Source organism: Chelonoidis abingdonii, chromosome 1 (assembly GCF_003597395.2).
Source record: "Chelonoidis abingdonii isolate Lonesome George chromosome 1, CheloAbing_2.0, whole genome shotgun sequence".
In the NCBI taxonomy this organism is placed as follows: Eukaryota; Metazoa; Chordata; order Testudines; family Testudinidae; genus Chelonoidis; species Chelonoidis abingdonii.
The window spans coordinates 205575386-205588622 of record NC_133769.1 but is presented as its reverse complement, the minus strand read 5'-3'; the positions used below and the strand labels follow the sequence as shown (position 1 = coordinate 205588622).

General features: G+C 41.1%; 1 protein-coding gene across 1 annotated transcript in view; it reads left to right on the top strand.

The window, feature by feature from the left end:
- Positions 1-4355, top strand: part of KCNJ6 (potassium inwardly rectifying channel subfamily J member 6) — a 237293-nt gene extending 232938 nt beyond the window's left edge. The window contains exon 3 of the mRNA XM_075073757.1: positions 2418-4355. Within this exon, the coding sequence (XP_074929858.1) occupies positions 2418-2743 (326 nt within the window). The 3' untranslated portion in view covers positions 2744-4355. The remainder of the gene's footprint in view (positions 1-2417) is intronic.
- Positions 4356-13237: the final 8882 nt, after the last annotated feature.

Genomic DNA, 13237 nt, shown 5'->3' with positions numbered 1-13237 from the left:
GCCAGACATTTCCTCATCTAGAGGACATGCTGGACTATAGTTTGAACTTGGTTTGGCTTTCCCCAAGCTTCCTTAACAAGATCCATAGGATTCCTCAGGGTTGACGCCCCTTCCAGCATTCCAAAGGGCAAAAGTCCCAGTGGAAGCCATCTTGTGAAGGAAAGTTAAGGCAGAAGTTTATCCCAGTCTTTTCCATTCAATGCCACAAATTTTCACAACGTATGCTTGAGAGATTTGCTACAATTTCGGAATAGACTGTCAGTTTGAGGTTCAGAGTGACTTAACTTTAAGGGTGTCCCAAACCTTTGGGCAAGACAAAGTCAGTTCCTGGCTTAGACTCTCAGTGGGCAGCTCAACCAGAGTAAAGATTTTTATATTAGTTCTTCAGCTAATCTAGGCAGAGTTAGTTACAAAAGTCCTCCATCAGGGAACAAAATAAATATGATTACTAGTCTCAGCAAACTGACTGTGACTCATCTGCAGACTGAGGATTATTTGCTGATGCAATTCAAGACTATGTCCAACCAAGGCTGGCTCTAGGTTTTTTGCCTCCCCAAGCAAAAAAAATTTTGGCTGCCTCCCGTCCCTGGGCTACCCCCCACACCCCCCTGCTGCCCCAGCCCTGGGCTCTCCCCACACACACACACACACACACATCCTGCTTCCCCCCTTTCCCCCCACCAGTGCCCTCTTCCACACCGCTGCCGCTCCAGCCCTAGGCTCCCCCTTTCTCCCCCACCAGTGCCCCCACACACACACGTCCTGCCGCCCCAGCCGTGGGCTCCTCCTCCCACCTGCACCCTCTTTTTGCCACAGCCCTGCATCACTGGTAACTCACTCCCAGGGCGGGTCATTCAGCAGGAATTTTGGATGTGCACAAAACACTGACAGGATTGGTTCCCATATGGTTACAGAGCTGCAGTAAAGTGGAACAATTTTCAGCTTATGTGATTGGAGGATATCTGGATGCATACTACAAGACTGTCCTCTACAAATGAGGAAAAGTTGAAGTGCCTTTATTATTCATTTGTTTCACTCTTTCTTTCTACAGGGAATTTGCCAGTGCAGTACCACTGTCTTCCTTTTAAACAAACCAACCCAAAAAAAGGCAATGGCTGTCGAAAATAGCAATTCCAGTCCTAATAACCACTAGGAAGCATTTCTTGCTCAATTTTATCCTACTTTTTCTACAGCAAGTTACAGTGGATGAATATATTTGATTTTGGGAGAAATGAAATAGCAGCTGCTCAAACTGAGTTTGAGCACTCCTGAATTTGAGGTTGTTCATAATCTGGAAAGGCCAAGTGTGCTAGGTGTGGGGGGGCCTGTGCTCCCGGGGGAACAAACGGCAGCATGGAGATCCAGCACTACCGAGATATGCCGGCTGTGTGCGGAAGCAGACAGCTGAGCTGAAGGGACTACGGTAAAGCACTGAGGGCGATATTAGGCGAGGGGGTTCGGGCGGGGGCAGTCAACCGGGACAAGGAGAGCGTGGGTCGATGGGGTGAGGTTGGCGGGGCAGTCAGCAAAGGACAAGGGGGTTTGAGGTAGATCAGAGGTTCTAATCGGGGAATCTAGGACGACAGGCAGCGGTCTGGAATAAGCAGGAGTCCCAGGGGTTTTGTCAAGGTGACAGGGTAGGTGGTGGGGTCCTGGGGGGGAATTTTGGGAGGGTCTCAGGAAAGTGCATGTGGAGACAAGAAAGAATGGAGGCTAGAATTAGGAGTTGGCGGCTGGGGGCATGTAGGGGCAGAAGAGTCCCCGGGACGGCTAATCAGAGACAAAGATGGGGGGGAAGTTGATGGGGTGTGAGTTTGTGGGGGGAGTCGGAGAAGCAAAGGATTGGCTAGGTGAGATGGGCGTTCCCTCCTCCCTGGAGTGTCCTGTTTTTTTGGAATGTTAAAATACTTGTCTCCCTACCCCATCATTCACCAGCACTCGCCCGCAATGAGATCCCCCTCCTTCCTTTCCAGTTGGTGGTGGCCAAGGGAATGCTGGGAAATGTAGTTCTTTCCCTGCTCCAGGGCTGGCACTATAGGCAGAGAGCTAACCAAGGAACTACAGCTCCCAGAGCCCCCTGTTGGTTCTCAGCTCCCATGCCGCCCCTGCAAATGGGCTGCCCCAAGCAGGTGCTTGCTTTGTTGGTGCCTAGAGCCAACCCTGCATCCAACTAAAAAATAAACGTGAGAATTTTGTGGACCATACCCACAAAAGATAAAGGTAAAGTTTGGCAAATGACACAGTGAATTTTTGCTTAGTTTTAATTGTTGAGGGGCAGTGAACTTGCGACTTGTCTGGCATATCACTCCTATCATGCAGTGCTAAGTACAACCAAGAGGCTATGTAAAACTACAAGAAGAAGAATCATTCTGGGGCACTCAGTCCATATTACAATTTTTTTTCCTCTCTCTTTACAGGAATGACATGCCAAGCACGAAGTTCTTACATAACCAGTGAGATCCTGTGGGGTCATCGTTTTACACCTGTCCTCACGCTAGAGGATGGATTTTATGAAGTTGACTACAACAGCTTTCATGAAACATATGAGACCAACACACCATCTTACAGTGCCAAAGAACTGGCAGAGATGGCCAGCCGAGCAGAACTGCCCCTGACTTGGTCTGTGTCCAGCAAACTAAACCAGCATGCTGACCTGGAAACTGAAGAGAGGGGAAAGAACCACGAAGACCAAACCGAAAGGAATGGTGATGTGGCAAACTTAGAGAATGAATCCAAAGTTTGAACCAGCAGAGGTTCACCACACAACCTCTTTTTTCTTTTTGATCCTTCCCTTTTTATGATGACAAGAAAAGAAATATTTAAAGTTTGAAATGTCTACCTGCCCAAACAAATCAACAGATTCATAAAATAAGCAAAGCCATGAGTTAAAGCTGCAATATCCCTTATATACAATGAAATCTCTGATCACTGCCCTTCCAATAATTGCATATTTCCTCTGGACTAATACAAGTTTATGACCACAGGTGTGTTTAAAAAGGAACCAAAAAAAAAGGGGAGGGCAAAACTTAGTATCTGGGATAATAAAAGGAAAGACTGTGATTAATGTTTGTTAATACCGTGGGCCTTGGCTCTAATTTTTATATATTTCAAGACAGTTTCATAAACAGGATGTGATGCCTCCAATGAAAATGGGCATTGCAGCTTTAAGACCAAGGTGAGCAGAAAGAGCTGCAGTTCAACAGGATACTGTATATATGCCTTATGTAATTACTTTCTCTTTACATTTAGTAATAAACCCAGCATGTACAAAAGTACTGTAGTAAAGAACTTCTAAATAATGTACATAGATGTGTAATTAATGTAGGTTTAGATACATAATTCTAGAAATATTGGGATGCAAAAAACTGAATAGGCATTTCTGTTTTAATATTTGGAGTATATTAGTTTCTCTCCTATATATCTGGCCCTTTTTGTGCACAACATTTTCTTCAGTGTACCAGACTGGCAGCTATTTAGAAGACCTCACTGTCTCCCTAACAAATCATTTTACTGATTCTAAAAAGCCATAAGTCTGGTGGGAGGGCAGGGGGGAGAAATTGAAACATTACTGATATACTGTGAAACTGTTTACAAAAATGATTCTATCTTTTGTAATAATAGGGTAAACCAGTCCTGGCTATTTTTGGCAATTCAGCCTGAATTAGACTGTGGCAGATTCTTGGAAAACACAAGAATCTCCAGTATACTGTTAATATAAAAAGCATGTTCATGTTGGGCTAGGACCCTGTAAGTGCACTACCATGGGAAGCTATTCTTTTTTCCCTAAACCATTGGATTAAAACTATGTAGTTTTCTATATAAACAATATAAGCCATTAAAAATTCTGAACATTATTCATAGGTAAGTAGAGAACACTTTTAACTACTCGGTCTGGGAAGAAATAATTGAATTTCATCTGAAGTTGTAGTCAGTGAGATTCATTCGTTAACATCATTAGCACTTTGTTGGTCCTGAAAATTCCCAAAAGGCTTTATGGCCCTAGGTAATTTTCATCAGGGTTTCTCATATAAAAGCCCACTCCTGACATCTCTATTCAGGTGAGTGGACCCTCCCACCCTTACTCATATTGGGCCAAAACCTCAGCTGATTTAAATAATTTTGAGTTGATGCAACATAACTATGATGATTTGCCTGATTTACACCAGCTGAGCATCTGGTCCATAGAGTAGTACCTAACTTCTCAAATACACTCAGTGTGAGGTGACTCACAGTGTATGGTATTACTCAGTGCAAGGATTGTTGCATCAGGCCCTGTGTGCATAAAATAGTATTAATTCAAATAAAAGACTCCCATTGAATTCAGTAGGCTTTGGCTCTGGCCCATATAGAGTACCATTTCCCTCAGTCAAGAGGAAAACAAACTGCAGCCTTAATTTTCTTTTTGTACCTGCCTAGTCTGGAAAGGAAAAATACACTGAAAAGAATTTAAAGTTATTTTGGGTTTTGTTTGTACAGAAGCTTTTAAATTCAAATAGAAGGAAAAAACCTCAGGAGAAACCTAGTGGGCAGGTGGAAATTTTGCACTGTGATATATCCTTCACATTAATTTCACATCTATACACTGTTTTTACTGCAACACGATTGCCCATCCTTTATTTTCATTGAGTGGTTAAGAGTTGATTTGGCTCCTACAGCTATGATTGCCTACAGGCGGAGGTTTTGCACACCTGGATCATGCCAATCTAAACAGCTAAGCCTCGTGTCTGCTTTATTTCTGAAAATTCTCTCTAACAGATTTTCACAAAGAAGCTACTCATACAATTCCACAATTTAAGCAATTGTTCAAAAGATGTATTTTCATCCCCTCCACCAGAATGACTGATTTCATCAGGTAGTTACAGATTGTTGCTTATTTTCATTTAATTTGGCAAAATAAAACTGGTTTTGCTACAGACACTTTTAAAATACAATGGTATCCTTTGTTTACTGACACTGTCAAAATCTGCTGAGTACTATGGTTTATACAGCACACCCTGTCTTTAAGGCTGCTCTTGAGAGCCAAGGAATTCACACAGTAGAGCAGAGTGTATGCGTGCTTCTTAAGGTGTTCTAAGGGAAGGAGTCACTCTGAAATTTCATTGAGGAACAGTAGTCGCATATCAGAGGTAGTCTGATAAGGGAGAACCCCGTAGCAAAGGTACTTGCTAAAAGTAATGAAGCACAGCCTGCGGTGGGGGGCTCAGCCTGTCTGTGTCAGCCTGTAGTCCTAGAGCAGAGTACATGAGTTTAAAGCAAAGAACTCCTCTTAGGATGGATCTGCTTTTTGCTCTTGTAATTTGCCCTTCTATAATCCACCACTGCAGTTTAAGACGACTTTGTTCTGTTCAATAAAACAGCGGCTTTTAAACCTTTTTGTGCCCTTTAGTACAAAAAAATAGACTTTATGTTAGTGGGGCATGCGCATGGTAAGTTATATTTTTGTGACTAGGGCACTTAAAGCTTGAAGGTCTGTCTCTGTCTCTCATGGTCTTTGCTATTCATGTGGTATGAAATGTAAAGTTTACAAAAAATCTCATTTTTGTAACGTAAGCTTAAAAATGAAAAAAGTCTCCAAGGCTTTCAACTGGGAAGCTTCACAGAAACTTTGTACTAGAATGTCCCTATCAAACACCTCTATTTTTCTACAATGATTGATTAAGTCGTTTAACAATGTATTTTGTGTCAACAATTTCAACTGAACTGTTAAAAACAATTAAGAATTGAATGCTGTTAATTAACAATGGATTTTCAAAGCTGACTGTACAGAGTAGTGTTTTTCATTACTACAGTATATACATTTACCTGATAATTTTGACTCATGCTCTTATTAAAACAATATATTTGGAAATGTCAATACCCAGTAATATTGTTGGCAAATCAAATTTAAGGAGCATAAATATTTCACTGACATACTGAGGTATCTTTTTCTTAAAATCTATTGTGAAATTGATCAGCAAGTGACAATATTCAAAGATATATGCAATCCTTCCGCGTTTTCATACTGCTGGATTCTGCCCACTTAGGTAGCTAGAGTATGGTAGAGTACTCTAGCTTAGGTAAACTAGAGCAGTTTCTTTGTATAGACCCCTTCCAGATGACTATAGTGCAACTCTCAGTCTTTTTACTGTATAGCAGGGGTTTCTGGTTCATGTTCATTTTTCCCCACCCACATTTTCTGGGTCTGATCATCAGCTGGTGTAAATTGGCACGGATGTACTGACTTTAAAGGAGCTACATGAATTTATACCATCTGAGGACCTGACCCTCCATGTTTATTTTAAAGCAAGTTCTGGTTTATTATTTTAGGAATAAAAATAGTATTCCTTAAATTACATGAAAGCTGGTCACTCTGGGAGTTGAACTTCTAGGCCCTGATCCTGCAGATACTTAAACATGTGAGGAAGGTTATGCACATGAGCAATCTCACTGAAGTCAATTTATGTGAGCAAAGTTGCATACAGGTGTAAGAGTTTGCAGGTTCAAAGGCACAGTGGGAATGGTAAATTTGTAAGGATCACAGATTCCCTCTGCAAACAATTTTCAACAATGCACAAATTTAAGATTTGGGGTATTTTTGGTGTATGTTTCATCAAAATCTAGTCTGATATTTTTGCTGAGTGGTATTTAAATTTGAAAGTGGAAACCCTATTTATACCTTTAAAAAGAAATTTCTGTGCGTATAAAGTGACTTTCTGATCACATGGCAATGATTTTAGTCGCCCTTTCTATTTCCCACTAGGAGAAAGCATACCATTTTCTTTTAATAATACCAGAAAGGCAGAAGCTGGAGGTGGCACTAAATCTTAAGAGTCTTAATTCAGACTTGCTCCAAATATCCATGCTGTATTGAAGAGGCTGAGATGTAACAACCTTTATTTTGTATCTAGTGGGGACTTCTAAATAAGATACAATGGAAAAATGTATTTCAGTATTTTCTATTCTCAGTACATCTTTGCTTTCAGGCAGTTTTGAAGATGGTTTGCTTTCTGAAATTCTGATAGTATGTGACATCATTGTGATAACGATGCAAATCATATTCAACAAAAGAAATACAGATCGACTCTCACTATGAGCAGGGGCGGATTAGGGTTTTGTGGGGCCCCTAGGAGTCCCTCCCCACCTCTTCCCCCTGCAGTCCCCCCCCCACAGTGCTCCTGCCAGGGAAATGGGGTCAGGGCACAGGGACCTGCCCCATTCCACACACTTGGCACTTCTGCTGGGGAGTGGGGTTGGGGACTTGCCCCATTCTGCCCAGCATTCCAGCTGGGGAGCGGAGTCAGCGAACGAGGGCTTGCCCTGTTCTGCCCACCCACCTGCCCCCCCATGCTTCGATCCCACTCCTTGGCTGGATCACTAGGCAGGCGAAGTGGGTCAGGACGTGGGGACACCCATTTTTCTGGGACTCCAAAGGGAAAGACATTAATGACAGTTGGGGGAATTGTTTGACACAGATTTCGATTTTGTGAGCTAAATTACTCTTAATGAGAGAGCCTAAGGATCAATCTTGTTTAGTTTAAAGGATAACATCTCATGCCCCTGAACAAAAATTTAAACTAAACGTTAAAAATGGAGACACTAACAATATAGCCATCTTCCTTCTCTCTCACCCCCCCACTTCAAACTCCACTGGATTTCCAGAATCACTTGTATGGGTGACTATAATGTAACCGAGTCCTGCTTCACCATTAGCAGAAGTGTTGTGAGCAAGACACAAGAAGTTATTCTCCCGCTCTACTCCGCACTGATTAGGCCTCAACTGGAGTATTGCATCCAGTTCTGGGTGCCATATTTCAGGAAAGATGTGGACAAATTGGAGAAAGTCCAAAGAAAAGGAACAAAAACTATTAAAAGATCTAGAAAACATGACCTCTGAGGGAAGATTGAAAAAAATGGGTTTGTTTAGTCTGGAAAAGAGAAGAGTGAGAGGGGACATGATAAGTTTTCAAGTACATAAAAGGTTGTCACAAGGAGGAGGGAGAAAAATTGTTGTTCTTAACTTCTGCGGATTGGACAAGAAGTGCAGCAAGGAAGGGTTAGGTTGGACATTAGGAAAAACTTCCTAACTGTCAGGGTGGTTAAGCACTGGAATAAATTGCCTAGGGAGGTTGTGGAATCTCCATCATTGGGGATTTTTAAGAGCAGATTGGACAAACACCTGTCAGAGATGGTCTAGATAATACTTAGCCCTGCCTTGAGTGCAGGGGACTGGACTAGATGACTTCTCAACATCCCTTCCAGTCCTACATTTCTATGATGATTCTCTCAGAGATTTACTGTATGTTGATTCCCCAGATGGCATGTAGCAGCATGTAGATGTAACACTGTTATCATAGCAAAAGACAAACTGTGTTCTAAAACCAGGCACAGTATGTGTTTCATCTCACAGGTGTGAAATTAGTTTTCTCTTTTAAGCAAATTGACAAATACACACCACACTTCTGGCCTATTCCCCCCTCAAGTGAGAATAACCCACACAGCAGAGTCAAAATTCAGAGTTTCAGCTTGTGTAATCTGCTTTGAATTCTGTCAGATGGGCACAATTGCCAGCTCCTTCCCTTGCTTCCCACTGAAGAAGCCAGTGATTCCAGCCCCAAACCTGCAGCTCTCATAGGATCTGCTGGAGGAAAAGGGTATCTCCCTTCCCCTAGTCTCTCTTGAAATCCACCTCAGCTGTGTTCCCATGCCATAAAAAGGAAGCATCTCAAGTGACTGTGGCCTCTGTTTGAGGTTATTTGTGGTGGCATCATTTGCAGACTTGAATAGAAGGAACTGATGGGGAGCTACTGGTCCCATCCACCTCTTCCCCACCCATTCCAGCCTGTCGTAACGGAACTAATCTGGACTTCCACAGGGCCTGGGAAAACAAAGGTGCGTGGTATTGAGGCAAGTGTCCTAACTTCCACATTCCTTGCCTCCCGCTGTAGGAGGGGTCTGTTGAAACATGAGGGCCTGAGGTCCTCACTGACAGATCTATGTTAAATGACTTGTCATGCAGGAATTGAGATTGCCATTTTCCAAGCACCACCAGTAATGAAAGGATTATAGCATACTATGCTGATTGATGCATTTGACATGTACAGTACATAAAGCTCTTAGGTGGGAAAAAACTTATACATTATCAAAACTTACATTTTATACTTATACATAGTTCTGTTGAATGATAAGTGATCTCTCTAAGAATATGGCTACAATCAAATTTGATTCCAAGGTAAACTTATGTCAAAGTAAAAACCACTAGTATCTCACTTGAAATTTTGAATCAGAAGGGACTGGTTGGGTCAGGGAAATACAAATATTTTACCCCTAAGTCATTAGAATGAATCTGGCTCAGGCCATAATGAAAATTGTTACCATCTGCCCGCAGCATTTCAGGCTCATGTGACAATTTTCAGAGGTAGAGCCAAATGTTAAGATCCTAAATCCACAGTTAGGCACCTGCCTAATTTTGAGAAGTGCTGAAGATCCAACAACTCCCAATGATTTCAGTGGGAACCGTGGGTGCTCAACCCTTTTGAAAAATCAGGCCACTTAGTTGGGTACCAAAGTAAGGATCCTGGCACTTCTGTTTGCTCCTACTTTTTAAAATCGAGAACCTGGTGGTCTCAGGAGAGGCATCCACATCAATGAAACGCTACCAGCATTAATGCCTCCATTCAGCAAACCACTTAAGCATGTGGTTAACTTCAACCACGTGCTTAAAGTCCCATGCTTACAGTTAACCAGATGCATAAGTGCTTTGCTGATGGAAGGCCTATGCACCCTTCTTTGCACACTTGTTAAAGAGGCCAAGGATCGAATGAGCGTGGAAGTTGAGCTATGCTTTCCCTCTTAGGCTATGTCTACACTACCGCAGTAAGTCAACCTATGCTACACAACTCCAGCAACATGAATAACGTAGCTGGAGTTGACATACCTTAGGTCAAGTTACCACAGGGTCTATACTGTGAGGGATCGAGGGGAGAAAAATCTCCCATTAACTTACCTTACTCCTCTTGTCGGGGGTAGAGTACAGGGGTCGACTGGAGAGCAATCTGCAGTCAATTTGGTAGGTCTTTACTAGACCTGTTAAATTGACCACCGGTGGATCGATGTCAGAGCATCGATCCCCGCTGTAGTGTAGACATGCCCTTAGAGATGGTCTTTCTGAATCAGGATGCAGGGTAGGGAACCTGTACTCCTGTTGCTTGTGCTGTACCTTTTCTGGCGAAAAATGAAAGACTTCAGTCTCTCGAGCTGTCAATCCAGCTCATTTCATCAACACAAAGTTTTGGATTAAAAAATAAGAAAATGAAAAAACAAATTTTCTATTAAGAGGTGAAGTGGCTCTTACCAGATACAAAAGATCCATGACAAATATAGGAAGAATTAAACTGAATTCAAGTGTATATACAGTCTTATAGGCCCAGATGCACCAAAGCACTTTAACAAGTAAGTAATCCCATTAAAGTCAAGTGCTTAAAGTTATGCATGAGCTTATATACTTTGCTGGATCAGAACCACTTAAAAAAATGTTATCAAAGTAAATTAAGACATTTATAAACTATGAAAAATTGTTATAAATAAATAGAGCAACAAAAATATACTAGATCAGTGATGTTCAAAACAATGTTTAAAAATACTGAATAGTGCTGTCGATCTGAACTCTGTACTGTGGAGGAATCAGGGAAGAGGATTTATAATTCAAATGTGGTTTTGCCTTTTTGTTCCTGAGAAAGCAATTTAAAAAAGATACAATAGATAGCTACTCTTTAAAACTTATGGCATTTGAAAGAAAAAATCTCATGTTACAAATCATTATGTATCTGCTATTACCTGCTTTTGCTACCATCTAGATGGCAAGGACTAGATACTAGATACTTTTGTCCTGTATCTGACACTAAGTGGCTAGTAATATCTATGGTATTGATTATATACAAGCTTATTGTGCCTTGAAATGCATGGAACAGCTTTGCAATAAACTAAAGACAAATCTCAGAGATCAATCATGTTGATTCTAATAAATATAAAAGGAGTCAAACTTGTACTTAGCTCATTGCCCAGATAAGAAACAACCTCAGCCACACAAATTAAAAAAGGAAAAGTCTCGAGTGGAAAAAAAACCATGACAGATTTTCTTGTGAAATTTATAGGGCTCAGTTTCATAAGACTAACCTTTTAGTTAGTTAACATAATCTTAACCTTTTAACCTTTTTTAAAAAATATATACAGTGTTGGGGCTCTTTTTTATACAGTCATCAGTCTGATTTGCCAGATAATTATGTGACCATGACAATATTGAACTTTTCAAAGGAATTCTAATTTTTAAAGAAAAAGTTTAGCATGATGCTTTATTAACTATTCCAGTTAATTAGCACTGTTAATGAGCACTATTACATTACTATATTAATCAGTCCATATACTGTAAAAACTCTCAGGGCTAGATAGATATCTGTAGCAATGCAAGTTAATCTGCTCCCATCCTTGCCATTATGGTATCCATTAATTAGTCATTACTATAACTCTAATGACAGTTAACATTTAATAATGTGCGTAATAGAAGCTGAATAGCTCACAAGCAGAGCTGTTAGGAGGACATCAAATCCATTTTGCAACAAAACAAGACTTTTTGAACATTAGCACGAAACAAAATAGTGTTTAAAAGTACGTTTGGATCAAAAACTGAGTTTTTCTGTGCCTTTGTGGCCTGGGATGTGGGAAAGCTGTATCTCCCAAATCTCATTTCGGTGATCTAACTACCATGCTAGAGAGATTCAGTCTCTCTCTCACTCATGCACACACCCCCTTCAGAACAAAAACTTAATCAAAATCAAAATATTCCAACCAGCTCTACTCATGAGATTGATAGTGAGATCCAAGGGCTTTCACTAATCACCAGCTTGAATCTGAGCCCAGCTGACAGTGACTGAAAGTCACTTTCATAGGCTCTCCTGGCCTACCTGGAATGAGCTGGTGAGTGACACCTCCTCCAGTTCCTAACAGACTAACATTCACATCACAAAAACACCATCACAACTGACAGACTTGTCAGCAGTAACACAGAGGCAGAGGTTTAAAAGAGCATGAGTGATCGTTCCTCCAGGTCATGGCTGAGGCACACTGGATAAGAAGCTAGGGGATACTTATATTGCCGTCTTCTATGTTGTACTTGTTTTGTGAAGAAACACAGAATTTCAGACTCTACTGTTACTAATCTGGGCCAAGATGTTTCCCTCTCACAAGATCTGATAATATTTCCTCAGGATAAACAATTGTCAGTGTCAATTCTAAGTAGTCATGAAATGAGAGTGCCTTGAAAACAACCACCCCACTTTCTTCCCTCTCTTCTCCAGAGGAACATCTCCACTCTCCACAAAAAAACATTGTGGCTTCAGACCTCGTTTTTCACCACCTCAGCCTGGTAAGAGAGTGCTTTACTGTCCTTCATGATAAAAGGTACAAACAATATGAGATGACTCCATCAGCGGGCACGGTCTCCAAGAGTCAGTCCCATTTGTGCAGCACTTGAAGATTGTTGAACCCTCTATAAACCTCAGCTGAACAGAGGCTTCCTGTCAATAATTCATTTTGTTGTTAGGCATGTGACCTATCATCGCAGTAGCTTCACAGAATCAATACTCATCTTGGAAGTGCAGAAAAGTTCCTTCAACACAGTAAAAAGTACAGTTGTGGGTTCACCTGGTAGCTCTGTTCAAGTGTGTTCTCTCAGCCTGCTTGCTCTTCAGGGACACAGACTGTTGGCAGCCATCTTGCTAAACAAGTTTCCAAATAGCTTTTCTATTCTGTTCTATAGATGATCAGTATAACAATCATGGAACAAACTTGCATGTTTAATATTAAAACAAAGGCCAACAATTTCAAGTATAGGTGCTCAAAAATCTTCAAAATTGCAAATCTACGGTCTGTAGACTAATACAACTATGTCTGTCTAGGTCAGAAAACAGCCTGAAACAATCACTCTGAAAGATATGGACTGTTACCCATGATCTGAGTAAGGTGTTAGCTCTGAAGCCCAATATAAAATATATACATTATGAACTACTTAACTGGTGATCAAATCACACAATAAAGACAATATTATGAAGATCTGCACACTCTGCTGTGAGTGACATCTCATTTTGGTATCACAAGTGCATGGAGCTTGGCTGGCAGGCAAAGCTTGAGAGAACATCACTATTTTTTTCCCCAAACCGAGTCTGGATTTCCATTGAATTCAATAGATTGACAAATATAGATTTAG